Source organism: Anopheles coluzzii, chromosome 2, assembly GCF_943734685.1.
Source record: "Anopheles coluzzii chromosome 2, AcolN3, whole genome shotgun sequence".
Taxonomy (NCBI): domain Eukaryota; kingdom Metazoa; phylum Arthropoda; class Insecta; order Diptera; family Culicidae; genus Anopheles; species Anopheles coluzzii.
In genome coordinates, this window is record NC_064670.1 from 4,670,001 (window position 1) to 4,690,707 (window position 20,707).

The following is a 20,707-nucleotide window of genomic DNA, read 5'->3' on the forward strand; positions in this document are numbered from 1 at the left end:
AGCTACAACCGATTTGCACCGGGGGCCAACAGGAAAAGGGGACAAAAAACGCCGTCAGTAAGTTTGGTCAGAAATGGACGGACAAGCCGCTGCCTTCGACGGTTAACATATGAATACACTCTGCCCTGCAAAAGACCGCTGTCAAATAAATGGGCAACCAAGCCGCCGACCGGAGTCGTACCCACAGTGTAGCTCTCGCCATTGAATCATGCTGCTGTGCTCACTCCAATGCGACGGTACAGCTGACGTCACAGTAGCCACAGCGTTTGCCGTGCTACGTATGGGAAGTCTTCCTTACGTGGTGCTTGGAAGAATATTTGGCGAGCGCTGATTGGTCCAAATCAGAATGAGAGCTTACCATGCGCTCTGGCAACGGGTTGACGCAGCAAATGCTTCGTCTGACAATTTGTTCGTGCGACATCAAAACACGTCAGACATGCAAACGAGATGTTTTAATGATCAAAAAATTGGTCAGTTTAGTTAAAATTGTATTATTTTTGCATACAATTTTTAAAATGATCATAACTTTGTTGTTTACAAATATTAAATTATCGTTTTATGTGAAAAGAAACAGCTTTACTTGTTAAACATGTGATTTTTTGTGTACCATCAAAATGGAGTTGCATTAAAATCACTAAAAATAAATTATTAAAATGCTTTGGAAATTGAGATCTTAATTACAAATACTTAAAATTTTGGTTTCCCAAATAGTGTGTGATTCTTGTGTTGCTTCCCACAAAGACAATCCAATCAGAGCACAGCCTAAGACCTAAGTTGTTTTTTGGGGTGTTTATTAAAAAATAAAAAATAAACATTTTAAAAATTAGCATATCCAATCCATCAACAAAACTCTTTTATATCGATCCTACAGCAATGCAAGCTCTCCATCCCCACACTGGCCACTACTAACAATCGGGAAACCGGATATCGGTTCCGTTCAAATTCCGTTCCGTCCACTCATTGAGCCGTCGTTTGATATCGTCCGTCATCTCTTCCGCATTGCCCCGAACCTGACCATTGCGGACGAACCCCTGCTCGCCACTGTTGAGTATGCCCACAGCTTTCAGCTCCTCGCATGTAACCGATTTGTTGTGGCGGAAGTTCCGAATGTCCAGATGGGTGCACATGGTGTCGATCTGCTCATCGGAGAAGCTTTTACCCAAAAAGGCTGCCGTCTTGCGTATTGTGTCCGGCAAATTGCGCTTCATGTCCTCGTAGTACATAAACAGCACGTTTTCCCGATCCCGCTCGGCCCAACCTTCCTTGATGTGTTCCCAGTACGGCGACCAGGGTGCTAAACGTGACGGGGGAAATTGTGTGTTACCTTTACATCGCTTATCCGGTCCGTCGGAGATAAATTACTTACTTAAATCTTTTTCAAAATAGTTGTAAAAGGTTTCAAAATCTCCAACGTATCCTTGCGTTCGGTACAGTCGATTCAGATGGTAGTAGGACACAACCACATCGGAAGGGTTCCGTGCGACGTAGATGATCTGTGAAACAGAGGAGGAGCATGCTGATAACATTTGCATATGCATGCCTTCCCTTCATCTCCCACCGTACCTTTGCCTTCTGCTCAAACACACTCGGCGGTAGCAGCGAGATGGGCAGATGTGTCTTGATGAAACGGGGCGTCTTCATTTCCGCCAACATGAAACCGGCCGGTTGAGAAAGTTGTTCGATGAACTTCATGCTTTCTACGTCGTGCTCGTTTTCCTTCAAAAATTCAGCCTTCACTTCATCGTGCACAAACAGATGGAATCTGTAGGAAATGAGTGTCACAAATCATCTAAATTTTTAACTTCACACTGAACTTGGTGTACTTACTCCAGGAAGGGAAATCTCTGCGTCAGCGGAATGCTTTTCGCGGTTTCAAAGTCAAGCTCGTTGCACAGCAACCAAACCATCTCCTGCGACCATGTGGTGCCCGACCGTGGATAGGTGACGATCTGCGGATAAACATAACACATCAGTAGGCCTTGCAACGGCTTTAATTGAAAATGCAAAGGCACATTACCCACGTGTCGTCCGGGCGTGCTTCGAAAGAGTATAAACTTTCCGCATACTGCTTGAAGCGGGACGGGAAAAACCATCGCTTTTCGCCGACTTGTACAAATCCGGTACGTTCTCCTAAAAAAGCGACGAGTCGTATTAAAAAAAACTAATCAATCACAAACCAATTCCAACAAACCATGAAAATCTTTCAGCAACTGTTCGTTTTGTTTGGGCTCTACAAAGTCTATGCTGTATGGGAACGGCATTTTCGATGTGATACGCTACACAAGCCACAAGCTATTCCAAAGCCTACCAAGCCAACCAAACACCCACCAACGATGGGATCGAAAACGAAACTGAGGCGCGAAGCGATCCAGCAACCAACAATCAACAATCATCGACGCCATCACCATCATCATCATGGTTGGAGTCGTCGTGTTACCAAAATATGCTGACCGTAGTCGGGGTAAGTGTTTTGTGTTGAGTAGGAGAAAGTTTTTTGTTGACACAGTTCCGCAGCTTCGAGTGGCGCACCCGAAAGCAAGCATCGGCCGGGCAACGGCGCTTCATAACCATCATATTATAATGAGGAAGTGTGTGCGGTTTTCGTGCAGCAAGCTTTAACGGTAACAGTGACGGATTTCAATTGCCGTCGGTTGCCACGGCGCTATGGTCAGTGCAATTTTCCTTCAATCACAATCTGGCATGCGATGAAGGTGATGTTGAGTGAAGGCCTTTCTTTTCTTTTATTTGTATGATAAACGATGTAATGGAATGTTACACTGCAAGAACCGCGATTGGTGTTGTATCTGACTGACAGAAAGTGAAAGTTTAACCCACTGAAGTTGTTTTTTGTTCACTTGAGCTCACTTGAGATCGTGTGAGATAACCGCATAGCTAAATCGCTGTGTGGGGAAATTGTTTCTAAAATTCCTGTGAAAAAAATTGATTAGATTTTTAAAATCTTTATGATTTTGATAATTGCATACATCAATATTCCGTTTTCAAGTCTACAGGGGGATTTACCTAATAGAAACTGTATTAAATATCGACAAAAATTTTACATTTAGTATACTTGATTGTGTAGTTTTGCAAATAATCAATCACGCAACGTAAAGCACCATTGAATTTAATAGGAAAATGAGCGCGACTCTAGGAAAACACGTGCACCGCTTGTCGTGCAGCGGTTTCCATTCAAACACCTTTCTTTACAGCGGCTTACCTTGCGCTCTGCCATAGTGGATCACCATCAATAGAGCCATTTTACAGCGGCACATCAAAGCAGCTGACTGTCAAAATGCTAGACAGAAGAAAAACACCCGCAGTTATGCAAACCAGCCCGCGGTAGTGAATATTTCGTTTGATTTTTCCTGTTTTTGTGCATCGACTGGACAAACAGTGAAGAATGCTTCGACGTGCGGTGTACCGGTTCTGTGTTCCAGGCGGATTTGTGTCGGCTGGACTGCTACCGTTCACGCTCAACGACCATGATCAGGTCAAAATCGACACCAAAACCGTACAGAGCATGTACGAGGAGGCGCCCGGTGACAAACAAACCGGCGTGGAGCGGCTACAGATGATGTTTACGATTGAGTAAGTGTATGCGGAGCACCGGTTTCCTCCCATTTGGTTAACGTACCTTGGCTTGTTGCAGTGAATTTGGCCGAGTATCGAGCGAGCTCAACTCCATCTATCAGGCCGGCTTTCTTGGCTTCCTGTTCGGCGCTTGCTACGGTGGGTTCGTGAACTCTCGCGTCGCCTACATGAACTTCCTCGAGCGCAACCAGGCAACGGCGTTCCAGTCTAGCTTCGAGGCAAAAAAGAAACTACAGGACCAGGTTACGCTCAACTTTGCCAAGGGAGCATTCCGTTGGGGTTGGCGTTTGGCACTGTTCACCACCAGCTATGTGTAAGTGGCTCTTTCCCCCTTGCGGTTATGCATCCTTTAGTGTAATCACGCTTCCTCACTTTCCAGTGGCATTCAAACGGTCGTGTCGGTGTACCGAGGGAAATCCTCCCTGTACGAGTATCTGGCGGCCGGTGGCGTTACGGGCGCGATGTACAAATTCAGCATGGGACTGCGCGGGATGGCCTCCGGTGGGCTCGTTGGCCTGGCACTCGGCGGCCTGGCCGGTGGACTGTCGCTCGGGATAATGCGTGCCACCGGTACCACGATGGAGGAGGTTCGATTTTGGCAGTACAAATGGCACACGAACCGCGAGCAGGCGATACGCGACTCGATGAAAAAGCAAACCGACGCGGAGGAGGAACCGTTGCTAACGCACCATCACAACAAGTTCGGCACCGCCAACCTTGATCTCGACGCGATCGAGGCGGAAAAGCGCAAGATTCAGCTGGCGGTGGAGCGGGAAACGTTGATGAAAAAGTTGGAACAGGAAGAACAGGCGGAAGCGGCAGCGGCTGAGGCAGCGGCAGCAGCATCAGCGACAGCGGCTAAAAAATAAAGCTTAAGTTCAATGGGAGAGATACGTTGCAGCGTTTTTTTTTTTCTTTCACTCCAAGCTATTAACATCTATACACGACACAAGGTTGTCGTAGATGGATGAAAGATACAGTACAGAAGAAGAAGTTTTTATTTCAAACGGATGTATAGAAACGGAGATAAATACACACACACAGAAAATCAGCGTATCCTTTTGCCCTTTGGGGGTAGGGGATGTAACCGGATACACATTAGGAGAGGGATGGGGAGTCGGGAGGAACAGAACAGAAGAAAGATGGCGCAGCGGATACACGTTGCTCCTCGCTCCTTTAACTTATTGTCTTCATGTCGGGCAAGGATTTGGATTTCATTAGCTTCTTTTTGGCTTGCTGTTGCTCGTGCTTGAGGCGTAGCTGAAGCAGTACTGCCGCACCGCAGCCATCTGTGGGGAAGAGGGGATCGGGGACAAGGGCGGAGTGGAAAATAGAAAAAAAGGAAAGAGGAAAAAGGGAGGAGGAATCAGGATTAAAAATTTATCGTTTTTTCATTAAAAGAAGGATCCACTAAAACGGAAGAAAAGGAAGAAAAGTGTGTGACGCGCGTTAGATGAACGCGCCTATCCGCAACACGCTCCATGCGCACCACGTGCGATGACGGCGTGTTAGGGATGGGCGCGCAACAGAGTAACGATCAGTTGCTACACGAGCGAGACAGCTAACTCAACGGTTACTTTTCGACTTTTATTAACGTACAACATAATAAAATTATTTAAAAAAAATCTATCTACATAAAGGTATGTGGATGTGTGTGTATATGTATGCATACATGCCTGTGTGTGTGTGTGTGTGTGTTTTTATGTGTTGTTCTATTGCGATTGCGAAACATGTAAAACGCGACCAGAGATGAACGTACGTACGACGACGCACAGTTAAGGATAACACACACACACACAAACACATACACAAGTACACATTACATACACAGAGACGCCTAAACAAACATAAATGAAATGAAAATTTAACATAAAAATCGCTCCGTTTTAAAGTTAAAGGAGGTGTGGTGTGTAAATTGTCGGTACTGATTATTGTTTTACGTTCTTCCGCTAACAACACAACAATGATGCAGCGATGAAGGATGAACGATGAAAGGTGGGCAAAAATAATAGTGAGAATGTCGGTGGAGGGGTCGGTGGTGGTTTGTGGGAAAGGGAGGAACTGGGGTAGATGACGCATCCGAGAGCATTAATGTACGAAGGGGAGGGACGCATCGACATCCTAAATCCTCCTAGCCTAGCCACGCGCATATAGCACCTCTTTCTGTTAGATTCTATTGCTTTTCCTCCTTGAGCATGCGGTGGAGGTGGCACCCCACCCAAACACGTGAATGTGTGTGTGTTTGTAGCTCTCTCTCTCTCTCTGTGTTCTCTACAACTGAATTCGTAGTAACATAAACGAGTGATTTTGGGTGGTTTTTCGGGGTGGGGGGTGTGGTGGGGGCGTGATGTCGCGTAAATGTTTGTTTGCCACTCTGCCAAAAAAAAAAAAAAGGTTAATTAATGTTGTATGTTTCGCGCTTTTAGGGCTTGTACTTGCCGACCCTGCCCTGTTGATCAATTGTCTTGCTTTGCGTCTTGCTTTTGTGAGGTGTACGTACGCACGTGCGCGCGCGTTTGTGTACTTTTACACCATTCAATCAATATTTTAATGTTTTCCACTTTTCACATTCACACCTTCTTGTCGTTGACTTTGTTTGAATGTTTCTCCCGCTCACTCTCTCTTTCACGCTCTCTCTTTCTCTCTATCACGCATTTCGTACCTTTTTTTTTAAAAAAAGTTTATCAGGTAAGTTGACAAAAATACACTAAACAATAACAAGGAAATGAACAAAAGAAAGCTCAAGGGAAACGTAAAGGCAGGAACAACTAAACACAACAGAAAGATATAGGAAAATGAAAGGAAGCAAAAAAAAAACAAAATTAAAACAAACAAAACGTATATAGCAACAAAAATTATGTACGAATAAATTTCACCTTATCACAAGTGTGCTTTTCTTGTATATCACAGAAGAAGGAAACTAGGTTGCAGTAAACGCACGAGCGCGCGCGCGGACCCACACCCCCTCGCATTAGCAATTAGACGCGCTTAGAAGACCGGATTAGCAGTAAGATCAATTGATCAACAGAGCCAGCACGTGCATACAGTACGCCTGGTGCGTGAAAGGATATTGGAAAATCGCTGTATGGCTTTAAATCGGTTATCGGTCCTGAAGATGGCTCTGCTTTCGACAGCGCAATAGGAGCTGCTTTCGGTCGTGTGACACAGCAGTGTACCAGGTAATGATCCCCAGACCGGCAGGCAGAGATGATCATGGAATCTCGATTCTACAATATGCGTGTGGGTGAGTGAGTGACTGTGGCGGGGACATGAATGGTGATTTCGATGATAGTATGATAAGAAAAGGGGATTTTTATGTTCGATCTCTTTTCTTTACGTGTGTTGCGTGTGTATGTGGGGCGAGACATTTCTCGATTCACGCGCTTTACGATTTCGATTGCGATCAATCATTCCTACTTCACTTTCTCTCTCTTTTTGCATTTTGTGTGCATATAGCTAATCTTTTTCCATCCATTAACTGTGGGTTCCAGGGGGGCTGTGGTTTGTTTTTCCCTTCAGTGTTATTTTTTTTTAAGTAAACGTTTGCCTAAATTTATAATGCGTGATGCCGTGTAAGTAAAACGTATGCCAAAAACAAAACTAAACAAAACAATAAGTACGTGTACGTAAAATCCGGTCCATCGTGTTTCAGCCCGACGCTGTTTTACGCACGTTTTTCTTTTTCTTTTTTTTTTTGGGGAGGGAGGGAAATATTTTTAAGAAATTAAACGTTTGCAAAATTATAGTACTTCGTTTCGACCATTTCGATTGCCACTTTTTCTAATGCACGCAATATAAATCCTATCCTTCGTTTTACACCAGTTTGCCCATTCGTGCGTGTGTGTGTGTGGTTCGTGTACGAGTTATCGTGCCTTTTTGTTTCAAACGTTTCATTTGTTCCTCTGTTCCTGTTCTTCAACGTTTGTTTTGAAAGCAGTTAAAGGGGGGACACACTTTCCTACCCCAGTGCCAAGCCAGAGCCCTCAGCTGTCAGTTGTCGGCGGAAATGGGTTTGATGTTTGATGTTGGTGCCGCCCACGGCCATTGATTAATTGGTTTGTCACTTGAACGCTGCCAACTGGCCCATTCGTGCGGAAGCGGACACTCCGCCGAAAGAATGTAATGGCTATATGCACTCTTCGTAGATGCATTTCTTCTTTTTTTTGCACCGTTCCTGTGCGACAGTGCCGGTGGCAGCTCGTTGGCCAACAGCCAACCGCTAGACCGCTGATTGGTGCCAACGAAAAACCACAAGCACAAGCGACCGAAACTCAATTTCAATGCTTGTTAGTTAAACTAAAAAAAGACATCCTCGGGCAGAGGTGAGGGAGGGGGGGGGGGAGAGGGGGTTCTGCTGCTTCATTCATCAATCTCACCTTCATTGACTGTGCGGCAAAGAGTGATCGAGCTGACCGTTTCCCGATACGAAGCCGATCACAATTGCGATCTTTTCAAATGATCGCTAATAGCAGGCAGCGCGCTTCACTTCTTTTTGTTCGCACGCTGTTCGATTGCACAGAAAAATCATATCTTTTGTCTTTTCACTGTTGCTGCTTGATGCGTGGTGTAAAATGGTACAATCCATTCAACGCCAAGACCGGGAATGGGATAGTAAAATAAAGCTCTGTACCAAAAATGGCACACACACACTGCTTCGTTCAGCCCATTCAACCAAAAACTAAAGCGATGATCGGTCTTGGGCCTACCCTATTGTCCTTCTGGGGCCTGTCTGTTTTGTGTGTTTTGGTTTCATCCTCACTTTGAATGCACCGAATAATGCATATCCAGGGAGGGGGAGGGGGTGGGGGGGGGTTTATGATAGCAAACGTTATGTCCACTTTTCTCTACTTCTTTGCTTCGCTCACGCTTTCCCCTATCAGTCGCCATCATTGCGGTATATCCGTTTTGGGATTTTACACAGTGTTTCTACTCTCTCTTTCTCTCTCTTCTCTTTCTCGCTTCTGGTTTGTGTATTCCTTTTTTTTTTATATAATATAACCTATTCAGTCAAGTATAGTATATCAAAGTTGGTGGTTCATCCAATAATGCAATCTTTCTTCTCTACATCGCAACGGGGATGTATGTTTTCCTCGAGTTCATTAGTAGCTTTGCTTCCAGGTGCTCGTTTCGTAGACGATCGGCCAACTTGCATCGTTTCATCATCAGCGCGCTAGTTTTTGCTTGCTTGAGTACGCGTAGGTGATCGCGGTTTTCGTTCAATTTCCAGCTTCCAAGTTTAAATTGTTTCAATTATTCAAGAAGGCACATTATGTTTCTTTTCTAGTAGACTGAAAGGATGGTAATGGTTTGATGGGGAGGGGGGAGGGAAGGAAAAAAAAAACCTCTTTGCGATTCAAAGTAAAACAGGCCATATTGCGTTCTTTGTTAACTGAAAACAGTTCTATCAATATGATCTTGCTTTTTTCTCTCTCTCTCTTTCTCTCTCTGTTGTGGATTGTAGCTCGTAAACGTAATTCGATAGCAATGGACTCCAAAGGGGGCAATACATCTTAACTGTTTGCCGCAACTGACCGCAAATAAGATGAGGCACTGTAGGCACTGTAGGAGGGCACTGTGTTCCCCCGTGTTAACATTTGTAAGCACAACAAACCGAACACGTTAGCACACGCCCGGAACCGAACGCAACGAAACCCTAACAGATATTGTAAGCACACCCAAACACACACACACGCACACCCAACCGATGAACCAGTGTGTTGGACAGTTTGTGTTCACATAAGTACTGCCACCATCACCCTTCGCTGCTTGCCCTGTGCCCTAGCGTGTTTCAAACTGTATGTCGGCCACCAACGGGGCCGCCGCCGACGCGGATGCCAATGGAGTTGATGATGACGATGCGGTGGATGTAGGTGGTTGTGGTGGTGCCACGACAGTCGCGGTCACTGCAACCACCGGTGATGCATCTTTCCGTCCCGCCGCTGTCTTGGTGTCGCCTCCGATCTCCGTCAGCGAGTCCATCGAGCGGATCGAAATCGAGTCCTGCGAGGTAAGGCTGGGATTCTTGAACATGCTGAGCGAATCGCGTGCCAGCTGCCCGAGATGGCTCAGCACCACGACCGTGTCCGACGTGGCCGACTGTCCGCTGGTAGTGCTCGGCGAGGGTGACACAGCCAACATTCCGCCACTTCCGCTCATCATTTCGCCAGCGCTCGTGCCACTGCCGATGCTGATGCCGCTGCTGTTGCTCGTGGTGCTGCCACCGAGCAAGCTGCTCGGCCCGCTTTGGCCACCGCCACCACCACCCAAGCCCGGATGGTTGCCGTACCTGCTGGTCAGCGTATCGATATCGTCCTCCGACTCGTCGTAATCGCCGCCGAGCTGGAAGATAACCTTCGCATAGGCCGTCGTCGCCGGTGCCACGTTCACGATCGGAGCAGCAGCCAGCGCTGGCGAGCTGGGCGCTATCAAAACGGTCGACACATCCACCCCAGCAGCGGGTGCATTCGAGGACAGTAGCAGCTTGTTGGTGATGGTGTTTTCCGGCGAAATGTTTTCCTTCATCTCCACCTTCAGCTGCCGTGGCATACGTTCGGCACTGTGATGCTGCTGCTGCTGCGGATGACTGGAGCTGGACTGCAGTTGCGCCATCACCTGGGCCTGGTTTTGCAGCGGCTGCAGCTGTTGCGGCGTGAGGGTAGTTTCGGGCGAAACGTTCACCTTCAGCGCGGCCGCCCGATCGGCCTCCTTTTTGCCGGCACTGGTGGGGCTGGTGTTGGCGCTCGTGTTGCTGCTGTTACCACTGCCCGCCCCGTGATGCGCCCAGTAGAACAGCCCGCCCATCGGGCTTTCCTTGCGCGACGGCGGCTGCGAACCGTCCTGTGCCGCGCTCGGTGGCGGGCTGGCCGACGACGCGGACGAGGCTTTGCTGGAGGAAAACAGATTGCTCGGATGAAAGATGCTGAGCAGCTTCTCGATGGCGGGCGGGTAGCCGCTGCCACCACCGCCGGGTGTCGGCGTGCTGCCACCGCTCGAGCTCGAATCGGCGTGCTTGTGGCTGCTTCCGCTGCCGCCCAGTATCCACGAGGTCTTACGGACGCGCGGTGGCTTCTCGCTGTGGCTTGCCGGCTTGGTAACTGTCGGTTCGCGCTCCAGGTTTTGCACCGACGTGAGCGTGCTTTCGTTGGAATTATTGCCACCCGCCGACAGGGTTGCCGCGCCGGGTGCCGCACCGGTAGTATTTGGCATAGGAAGAACACTGCCACCTGAGAAAGTGGTCGGCACCGGCGGGAGAGCGGTCACTGTCGGTGGTGGCGGCTGGAGTTTCCCCGTTGGCGCTAGATTTGCAACAGCAGCAGTTGAAGAGTTTGAGGAGCCCGATAGATCATGCACATCGTACAGCGACTCTTGCGAGCTTGCCAGCGGCACGTGCACCATGCTGGACGAAGAAAAGCTCGCGGGCGCATCGAGCGTTGCCTTCGGCGGCTCACCACCGCAGGAGGCCGACTGCCTAGCAATCAGCGTACTCTCTTCTTCCGGGATGCGCGAAATGGAGCTAACGTTAGGGCTCACTTCGGAGGAACAGCTTACTGTGCCACCTGCCGGCAACTGTACGAAGCTATTGCTCGCAATTGCGGAGGTAGTGACCGGCGGTGGAGAGTTTACGATCAAATCAAAGCTTTCATCCGTCGAGCTGATGGAGGTGTTGAGGTTGAAGTGTGCATTATCGATCGACTCGATGCTGTTGCTGCTGATCGACGAGCAGCAGCTGTCGTCCCGCAGCGCTCCGCCGGACATGAACCGCTTTACCTCGAGGTCCGGACTTTCGATGCTGGTGGAGGAGAGCACGGAATCGTGCAGCGTGGTACTGCTGGTGTTGCTGCTGCTGTGCTGATGCTGATGGGGTGATTCGCATGAATGCTGACGCCCCTTGCCCGTGTAGGATGACGGTGTCTGTGGTAGAATCTGCTGCTGTTGTTGTTGTTGTTGTTGTGGGTGCTGTAATTGTAATGGTTGTTGTTGTTGGATTGGGTGCTGCGGTGGCAGCGTTACGAGTGGATCGGTGAGATTAGGGTACTTTTGTATTTGGGTAATCATTGGCTGCAGCGGAATCGATGTACTGTTCCCAGGGCCAAACGTGGTGATAAAGTGATAGTTTGGCTGCGGCTGCTGTTGCTGCTGCGGCATCATGGGAACGAATTGTGGCTGATAGTGAGGCTGTGGTTGTAATTGTTGGTGCTGCTGCTGCTGCTGCTGTAGTAGTGTCTGTGGGATTCCCAATGGCATCGTGGCGGTGTTTGCGACGATCGGCACCAACCCACCAGGCATGGTAGGGGACGATCCCGCCGTAAGCAGTGGTGACGGTAGCATGGTGGTGGTCTGGAACCCCGTGCTGTGATACCCCGTGCTGTGATACCCCGTGCTGTATGAGGGAGGCAACAGTGGCGACGGTGTTTGGCTAGCGACAGCGACGCGTCCCCCTACCGGCCCGCCCGCAGCCAGCGGCGACAGTGGCGACGGAGGGAAGGACGAGAGCGTCGGGGCAGAGCTGCACACCGGGCGCCGATTGATCGTGCCCGCCGAAGGGGCCATCGTACCGGCACAGCTCGTACCGCCCATGGCAAAGGATGAGGCTGACGATTTGCTCATGGGCAGACTGATCGTGCTGCTGCTGCGGTACGGATTACCGTTAGCACTCTTTGCCGCATCCGGCTCGGCCACCGTCACCACGCGAAACCGCGAGTTCGAGGGGAAGAAGAGCGTCGGCGAGCTACCGGTCGACGAGGGTGATGGCGATGACGCCGTCCCGCCAGCACCACCACCACCGCCAGAATCGCTCACTCGCGACACGTGGAATCGATTGCGGGACGGGCTCGGCACTGGCGAGGCAGCGGGTGAAGGAATGGGACTGGGCAATGGTGAGCGTAAACGGCCCCCGGTTGACTTTTTGCACCCACCGTTCGGATCGAGCAGATGCTGCTTGTCCGCGATCGCACTCGGCGACGTTTTGATCGATGGACAGGTGAGGGAAATCTTGCGCGAGCTCAGATAGTTGGCGCGCGCCCGCCGCACCGTCGTGCTGATGGGTTCACTCGGCTCCGGCGGGTTTTTGTTCCGTTCGCACTGTGCCCGGATGTTGTTCACCAGCCGGCTGTACTCCGACCCGACGCCGTCCAGCGATGTGTCCTGCCGCAGATGGAGAGAAGGGGGATTAAGGATTAATAAAGCGTCCCGAGCTTTCTTCGCCCGCACCTTACCTTGATTCGTCGCGGCGTATCGTCCAGGTCGATGCGGGTGACCGATTTGTTCGACTTCATCGCCTCGTTCAACGCTTCCAAGCCCGCCTTCTGGATGTTGTTGTGCCGCAGGTCGATCCGCTGCAGCGATGAGTTGCCGCCGAACTCGATGATTTCCGCCATCGTCTTTACGCCCTTGTCCGACAGATGGGCACCCTGTAGCCCCAAGTTGGTGAGCGTCGTGTTCGCCTTCAAGCTGCCACTGATGCCGGCCACAAAGCTATTGCACAGCTGATTGCTGCCCACGTTCAGCGTGTCGAGCGTGCTGGTTTTCTCCAGCAGCCGCTGGAAGTGACGGGCCGAGCTGCGCGTCATCTCATTGTTCCACAACACTAGCACCTGCAGCCCGCCCGGATTGGCGGCCGCCTGTTCCGCGCCGGCCGCGTCCCGGTTCAAGACCCGGTTCGATTGCTGCCGCTCCAGCGTACCGTTTTTGGCGGCAAACTTCGACTCGTGTATTTTAAGGCTGGATTTCGAGTCGTTCGAATCGATGGACGTTTCGCTGTTCAGGCTCTCGGAGCTGAACGATCGCTCGTTCGGAAAGGGACCGGGCGCGGTCGTGCGGAACGGGCTGCTGCTCTCAAAGTCGGACTCCGACTCACCGCCGACCGAGTCGAGCGAGCGGGAAAGCGGCACACTGTCCTTGATTTCAACGTTCACCTTCTGTATGGCCCGCTCCGCCGACGGCACGTAGCTGTCGCTGCTGCTCGATTGCGTCCGATTCTTCTTGGTAGTAGCTGCCGGCACTGCTACTGCTGCTGCTGCTGCTGCTGCTACCGGCCGCTCATCACTGCTAATGGCACTTTTTCGCTCCCTGTCTCCGCCCAGCGTCTTCTGCGGTGTGGCTGGCACAGCCGGTTGCTCCAGCCGATCGGCCACGGCTTCGCCTGTCGCCGACTGTTTCGACTTTTCGATCAGCAGCTGCAGCTCATCCTTCTTCGATGGTACGGCGACGAGCGGGGGAAACACATCACCCGGCGAATCGGGCGCACCACTGTCCGCTTCCAGGCGCTCCTCCTGCTCGCTCAGTGCCGGTATGCCAAGCTCAACGAACAGATTCTCCTGCGAAATTCGGAAATTGCTACCATCGTCATCGTAGTCGGCGCACAGCTCTGGCACGTCCTCTTCCATCACGCTCGCCGAGCTCGGCTGCTCCTCGATGGCCGAAGGTATCGTGACACCTTCGCCGCCACTCAGTTTGTTCTTCGGCTTTTGTTCGGTTAGCCCCTCACCGTCCTCGCCCGTTTCCATGGCGGTCGCGATCGATGCCTCAAACTCCGTCAGCACGCTGTCCTGCTTCGCCAGCCGGGGCTTTTTAGGTGCCTGCGGCACCGGACTCTCCGAATGCTTATCCAAGTCCTTCCCCGTCAACTCTTCCTCCGCCCCACCGTTGCTAGCTTCTCGCACAACCACCGTCGACTCGCTGCGGTCGGTTTGTACTGTTTCCGCTGAGGTGCTCATCGTCCTGCTCTCGCCATCACCATCGCTCAGCGCTTGCTCTCCTGTCTCCTGTGCTGTCACCAACGCCACCGCTTCCACCGTGGCCGTTGCTCCGCCGCTAGAGGAATTCATCAGTGCTTCTTCCTCGGCCGTCATCATGGCGGGGCGCGCTGCCACCGCGTCGAGCTTCTCCCTATCACTAGTTGTTTGTAGACTTACGCTATGTTTTGTACTCATTTCCACTAGCTCCACGTTCGACGGAGCAACAGCACCGAGCGTTGGCAGGGTGAGCGGTGACGATGATGTTGATGATGCTGATGGTGATGATGGCGGTAGTAGTGGTGGGTTCGTTTCGTCATTGTTGGACTGCTGCTGCTGCATCGTATACACTGTGGGCGCTGCTACCGCGTAGGTGGCGTCACCATTCGTAGGCTCCAGCTGCTTGTCGCTGCTGGCCTGTGGTTGTGCCACCTGCTTCGTCTCCTCCGTGCCCGTTTCGCACGTGGTTGGAAGAGCGGGAGTCGACGGTGGCGTTACTGGTGGGGTAAGAGTTAGGGGCGATGGCGATTTGTCCTCATCGGCTTCCGCGCCCGCCGGCATCGACTCGGAATCGGACGATCGTAGCCGTTGATGGGGGAAGTAGTTTTTCGCACTGTTGTTAATGTTGTTCAGGCTGCTGGATAGATCGGAAAAGTTGAGATCACTCTTACGCTTCTTGTCCTGCACGTCCTTAAAGTACACCGCCTGCTCGACAATCGCATTCACAATGTGCTCAACGCCTTTGTCCTGGAAAAAAGAGATAGAAAGAGAGAGAGAGAGAGAGAGAGAAAGAGAGAGAGAGAGAGAGAGAGAGAAAGAGAGAACAAACCCCATTAGCAACGATGTAATGACCTTGAATGTGTGTTGATCTTGTGTAAAAAATGTCGCCTACCCCGATCCTGTTGTTGGAGATGTCGATCAGCTGAATGTAAAAGTTCGACCGCAGCAAATTCGCAATCTGTTGCGCATCTTCGCAGTTCAGCTGGTTGTGCGCTAGCCAGAGCTCCCGTAATACTTCGTTGCGCTTCAGCACGTTGCAGAGCGATGCGATCGGCTGCTGGCTTAGCACACAGTGCTCCAGCTTGAGCGTGTGTATGGCGGACGCGTTCAGCGCCTTGGCGAGATTGTTCGCCTGGTAGTCGGATATCGTGGGACCGCGCGTTATCAGCACGTTCAGCGCCTGGCTCTTCTTGAGCATGTTGATGCACGCCGTCCAGCTTTTGCTCGACATCTGCAGATTGTCCGATATGTCCAGCTCGGTCGCCGCCTCGTAGTACTCGATGATGTCAAACATCACGCTGGCCGTCACATCGTTCAGCCCACTGTGCGACAGGTCGATGCACCGGTACTGCACGTGCTTGAAGATTTCCTCCAGCGCTTCGCAGCCGCCGTAGGTGAGATGCTGATCCCTCAGCGAGAGCAGCGGGACGCGATCCTTCGTGGCGTCGAGCGATTGCAGGTGCTCCAGCACGCTTTGGAGCGGCACCGTGTTGTGTCGCTTGCAGGAACTACGGTACAGTTCCAGCAGCTCCGTTGTTTCGCAAATCGATACTGTGGAAAGGGAAAAGAAAGCAAAAAGAGCTTGTATGCTTTACCGTTTGCAATGCGATTGGGTGAATGTACACAGATACATACTGCAGGACCAAGGGTTGACGGGCTCCAGATACCCGGTGATAAGCTGCGCATCCTTCGGAAAGGAAACTCGCCTCGTGTTTTCGCCCTTTGCCGTCTCTACCGCCGCTGCCGCTGCTGCTGCCACTGTTCCGGCGCCAGTCGCGACCACCATCCTTTTGCTCGGTTTCTTCAGGCTGCTGTGCAGAACGGGCGACGTGCTTCTACTACTGCTGCTACCACTGACCACCGCTGCTGCTGTGCCGGCAGCACTCTTTGGTAGGACATCTACGACTGTGGACGGTGGCGGTGCGCTTGCTGCTAAAGACGGTGCTGCGACGGTCGCGTACAGTGACGAAGGCTCTGCTGCTGCGCCTGCCTGTGAGAGCTCCTCGGCTAGCGTTAGCAACCGCGTGCCCGTCGTCGTGACCTGTCTGTGTCGCCCGCTACCAATGCTGCGGCACTCGTCGTCCTCGCTGCACGACTGCGGAACCACGGCAGCATCTGCATCAACCGTTCGAAGGTCGGGTGGCGTTCGATGGTGCGTAACAGCGGGAAATCCTTCACCATCCTCAAGGGAGTGTCCTTTCGATGAGCCATCACCTAACGGTCGATTGTCTCCGACGAGCTGACTCGCATCATCATCACCATCATCTCCCTTGCCAGAAGGTTCTTGTTGGGATCCGGCCAACACCACTTCTGGCGATGGTTCCGACGAAGACGACGAGGAAACCGAGGACGACGACGGTGGCGATGGGGAGGGTGCACTAGTAGTAGTAGTAGTAGACGAACAAGAGGATGACGAGCTAGATGGCGATGCGTCCACGGTTGTATCGGTCGCATCGCTTCTGCTGGCACACGTTTCGTTCTCCTCAGATTGCGCCGCCGTAACCACATCACCTTCATTCGCCTCCTCCTGCTGCTGCCGTTCATCGCCGTTCTGCTGATCCACCTCCGCCACGGCCACCACATCGGCAGTGGTAATTAAGTCGCCCTGTCGCTGCACTGTACTGCTAGCGTCGCTCGGTAACGGTTCGGTTTGTACTATCTCTATCGGTGCTACGGACAACTCGCAGTTATTGTCGTCATTCGTTTCATTCGCCACCTCCTCCTCCTCGTCAGCACTACTACCAGCGGCTTTACCCAGCAGTGGCGGCGGCGATGGTGGTTGTTGCGACACATCAACACGGCTTCCCAAATGCTCGCAATCGCAACCGGCCCGCTGGCAGGTGGCAGCAGTACATTCGTCGCCACCTTCGCCGGGAGCAACACAGCCCCGCCGCTGTTCGCCTTGTCCTAGGGCTATTTCGGTGGCGGGTGCCGCAGCAGACGTTTGGACGCCTTCCTCCAAGTCGGTGCGACTGGCTGGGGACGATAAGAACGTTGCCGTCTCACTGTCACCACCATCCTCAGTCCGTTCGCTGTCATGCGTGTGCGTGGTGTTGCTGCTGCTGATGTCACCCACAATTTGAAAGTCACTATCACTGCCTTTGCTGATGTCGTCGTCGTTGTTGTTGTTGTTGTTGTTATTGTTGTTGTAGTGGTCATTGATGCAGCCGCTACTGCCAGCATCGTCAACGAGCACCGGCGCCGTGAGCTCAACCTCTAGCAGCGCAGGATTATTGTTCGATACGGTTAGCGTCTCCTCGCCCTCGGCCCTACTAAGATATTCCTCGTCCGCTGCAATCGTATCCTCTTCCGGCACGGCCGGCAGGCGCCGCTCCTCGCTCACGGACGGCGTCGACGGTGTGGATGAGGAGGAGCTCGACGAGCTCGCTGACAACGATGGTGGTGTTTTCGGTGATAAGGCTTCCGCGGTTAGTTCTTGCTTCGACAGCGCCTCGCCCGCCGCACCATCCTCCTTCGCGCTGTCGCACTCGTCCTCCGTCCTCGCGCCCTCCGGCACTGGCACTGTAGCTGGCGCATCCGTATCGGGTGTCCTTAAGTCGGTGGTCACGTTTTGAGCTAGCGTATCGGTCGCTTCTAGTGTCATCGTTGCGTTCGGCCCAGCGCCCGCCAGTTCCGTTGGCGACCGCTCACCGTGCTGCTGCTGCCGAACGGGACTGTTATTGTGGTGGACATCATCTTCATCGGCTCGCTGTTCGAGTTCAAGCTGCTGTGCCGTTTTTAGCTGCGGTTGTTGTTCGTCCTCCCCTCGGTGTGGTGCCGCCGTCGATGCCGTTGCCGTCACCACCGACTCGGCACTACACACTGCTTCTTCTGGGTGCTGCTCTGCTTCCGCCGTAGTTTCATCGACCTCGTCGGTGCTGCTGTTTTTCGAAATCGATGAAGCAGTGGGCGAAACGGTCGACGCTGACGAGGGTGACGATGGGGATATTAGTAATGCTAGAGCTGCTGCTGCTGCTGCTGGTGGTGTTGTTGCTGATGTTTCTGGTTCGACCGTCACCGATTCCGTCGCTGCCACCGTCGTCGTTTGCTGCTCTTCCTGTTCTTGTGCCTGTTCCGATGGATCTATATTCATTTTCCCAACAGCTTTGCCACACTGCCGGCTTCGGGTTTCAGGTTTCCGTTTGTTTGGAGGGAGCAATGGTTTTTGTCCACAAAACAACCGAGTATCATTCGAGTTTGCTCCCTGTTTACCTTCTTGCTGCTTTGTCTACTATCACTTACCGGTTCAAATTGTTTCACTTTTTATTCTGCCAGTTCTCCCAGGATTCCAAATTTGATCGTTTTGCGTACGTGTTTGCTTCCTCTGTTTATCGCAACAAACGCAGAGCAGAGCAAGAGTTTGCTGTGCTGTGCTTTGTTTTTGCCTGCTCCTCCTCTATCTGTGCCTCCTCTCACACTCGATCTACCTCTCGGGGTAACCGCTCAGTACAGCACTGTCGACAGCTCTTTGAGGTTTAATTTTAGTAACCAGAAATGGCTAATTTTAAACCGACAATCATCTGTTCTGTGTTCCACTTTTTTTTGCGCCCCTGCTCGGTCAAGCCGTGTAGACACAGATTCACTGGGCACTGCTGGGGGAGGTGGAGGGTTGGAGGCCTAACACCGGTCCTCACTTTACCCGTCACACAACACAAACACACCTGTAAAAACGACAGCGGAGAGGACGTTGTACTTGGCCTTATTATTAGTATTGTTTTTGTAAGTGCTCCTTCTCCTACTAATTGTAACACTGGCCGCAATCGTGTAAGTCTTTACTGTTGTTCGCCACGCCAAGAAAACGTTGTTCTGCTGCTGCTGTTGCTCCCTTAGCTGGCGGAATATTATTCCCTAAGTACAGAGAGACGCGTATGTAGATCTCGTTTGAGGGTTGACGCTGTTGCCCCCTCGTTCTCGCCGGTGTTGCTGCTTCTCGCTTCCCCCTGTTTTGCTGGTCTGGCGGATCTCTGGCTACACGTAATTTTAAAAGAGACCGCCAACACTATTAGGTTACGCTGAGGGTACGCTCTCACACTGTTGCTGTTGCTACTGCTGCTACTGCTCACTTAACAGACACACCGACGCCGACGATACACGGCCGCCTATAAGTAATTTGTTCGCGTTTGCTGATTTGTTCAAGTACTCTCGCTTTGCCGCTTGTTCTTCTTCTTGTTCGCTGCTGCTACCCGTCGTTCCTTTACTCTTAGTGTGCCGTAGTAAACTGCACGTACGCACGCGGCGGTTCGGGTTTGTCCCACGTCGCGGACCTACGCCGAGCCGGGTGGGGAGGGGGAACAACCCTGCCGCCGGTCCTCGCTCTTCGCGCCGATATGTACCCGGTCGCTCGCCTGTCCAGCTATCAGTATAACCGTCACACACACACACACGTTGGACGTTCGTCGTTCGGTAGGGTAAGGGTTGTGTGTGTGTGCGCGCGAATCCTTTACATTGGACAATCCTTTGTTCCGTTGCGGCTTCTGTTCTCTGTTTGCCCCAATCTTGATTCTATTACTCCTTCGCCATTTTCGCCCTAAGGGTCTCTCTTCTCTTCCTCTTTTGTTTATGACACACTTTGCTCCTCTCTGTGCGTGCTGCTTTTGTCTTTCACGTGTTGTACTTCACACAACAACCACACATGCACGCACGCACACTTTTGGTTTATCGTTGATATTCTTCTACTGTTTTGCTGCTGCTGCTGCTGCTATTGTTCCGTGTTTTGTGTTTATTCCTCTTGCATGCACCTCCTTCGTGTATTGGCTTGCATCCACTAGCCTTTTCCTACAAAAGATACAACAAAAACAATAAGCATAAAACAGAGTGCAGATAAGAAAAACGACACGCAATTCATTAAACAGTCTTTAAGAGCGATAACAAAACAGCAAAGATCATCTGTGACATGAAAGACAATACTTCCGTCGTGGCGTGTACGCTCTTTATCGCAAAAAAGCTGCGAAAAGCTGCAGCTTCGGCTGATCTAATGCAACAACAAACGATCCGGTTCCGTCCGGTTCCGTTTTTCCCGTACGTGTTAAGTGGTGCCGCACGAACAGTCGCGCTAGAGTCGCGCTAGATCATCGTTTTGCGCGCGGGAGCGCGCGTGTATGTAAGCGTCGTTAAATAAAGCCCTCATCCAATCAACAAATCTCATCAACAATATGCCGCTTCCAGTACACCCCCCACACACACACACATGCGGCACACAAATCGTTTTGCTTCATACGCTTCCCCATCCGTTCTCGATCGCGATAGTAGTACGAAACCGTACGGAAGACGCAAGACGTTGCTGTGTACCCTCTCACCACCAATTTCAGCCAGCTGATTGTGTGATGCAGCATTCCTCCTTCGCTTTACTACAGGCACTGCCAAACATAGACCTTCTCGTTCGC

The 20,707-nt window shown here is 51.6% G+C and overlaps 4 protein-coding genes across 7 annotated transcripts in view; 1 reads left to right on the forward strand and 3 right to left on the reverse strand.

The window, feature by feature from the left end:
- The window catches only part of LOC120951288 (endoplasmin), a 3,577-nt gene extending 3,443 nt beyond the window's left edge, over nucleotides 1-134 (reverse strand). Inside the window, exon 1 of the mRNA XM_040369898.2 lies at nucleotides 1-134. This exon is cut by the window's left edge and continues 82 nt beyond it. The gene's annotated coding sequence lies outside the window, so the exon portion shown is untranslated.
- Nucleotides 135-795: 661 nt separating this feature from the next.
- LOC120953060 (sulfotransferase 1C4) lies at nucleotides 796-2,307 on the reverse strand. The gene is made up of 6 exons (XM_040372735.2): nucleotides 2,192-2,307; nucleotides 2,018-2,130; nucleotides 1,828-1,949; nucleotides 1,564-1,762; nucleotides 1,367-1,493; nucleotides 796-1,294 (listed from the first exon to the last, which is right to left on the reverse strand). The coding sequence occupies exons 1-6, from the start codon at nucleotides 2,259-2,261 to the stop codon at nucleotides 906-908; spliced, it is 1,020 nt and encodes a 339-aa protein (XP_040228669.2). The 5' UTR covers nucleotides 2,262-2,307; the 3' UTR covers nucleotides 796-905.
- Nucleotides 2,308-3,288: 981 nt separating this feature from the next.
- Nucleotides 3,289-4,484, forward strand: LOC120952558 (RPII140-upstream gene protein). Its single transcript, XM_040371949.2, has 3 exons — nucleotides 3,289-3,588; nucleotides 3,650-3,904; nucleotides 3,971-4,484. The coding sequence occupies exons 1-3, from the start codon at nucleotides 3,401-3,403 to the stop codon at nucleotides 4,458-4,460; spliced, it is 933 nt and encodes a 310-aa protein (XP_040227883.2). The 5' UTR covers nucleotides 3,289-3,400; the 3' UTR covers nucleotides 4,461-4,484.
- A 673-nt stretch (nucleotides 4,485-5,157) lies between these two features.
- The window catches only part of LOC120952559 (serine-rich adhesin for platelets), a 28,005-nt gene continuing 12,455 nt past the window's right edge, over nucleotides 5,158-20,707 (reverse strand). For all 4 annotated transcript variants that reach the window (XM_049607330.1, XM_049607331.1, XM_040371950.2 and 1 more), the window contains exons 2-5: nucleotides 15,960-20,099; nucleotides 15,217-15,875; nucleotides 12,807-15,071; nucleotides 5,158-12,735 (exon numbers count right to left, since the gene is read on the reverse strand). In XM_049607330.1, the coding sequence (XP_049463287.1) occupies nucleotides 9,370-12,735; nucleotides 12,807-15,071; nucleotides 15,217-15,875; nucleotides 15,960-18,417 (8,748 nt within the window). In that variant the 5' untranslated portion in view covers nucleotides 18,418-20,099 and the 3' untranslated portion in view covers nucleotides 5,158-9,369. The remainder of the gene's footprint in view (nucleotides 12,736-12,806; nucleotides 15,072-15,216; nucleotides 15,876-15,959; nucleotides 20,100-20,707) is intronic.

Coding starts and splice junctions, on each gene's coding strand:
- LOC120953060 (XM_040372735.2), bottom strand. CDS start 2,261: ATGCCGTTCCCATACAGCATAGACTTTGTAGAGCCCAAACAAAACGAA. Junction 1,950..2,017: donor CACGCCCGGACGACACGTGG/GTAATGTGCCTT, acceptor GTTTATCCGCAG/ATCGTCACCTATCCACGGTC. Junction 1,295..1,366: donor CTATTTTGAAAAAGATTTAA/GTAAGTAATTTA, acceptor CGTCACGTTTAG/CACCCTGGTCGCCGTACTGG.
- LOC120952558 (XM_040371949.2), top strand. CDS start 3,401: ATGCTTCGACGTGCGGTGTACCGGTTCTGTGTTCCAGGCGGATTTGTG. Junction 3,589..3,649: donor CAGATGATGTTTACGATTGA/GTAAGTGTATGC, acceptor GGCTTGTTGCAG/TGAATTTGGCCGAGTATCGA. Junction 3,905..3,970: donor CTGTTCACCACCAGCTATGT/GTAAGTGGCTCT, acceptor CTCACTTTCCAG/TGGCATTCAAACGGTCGTGT.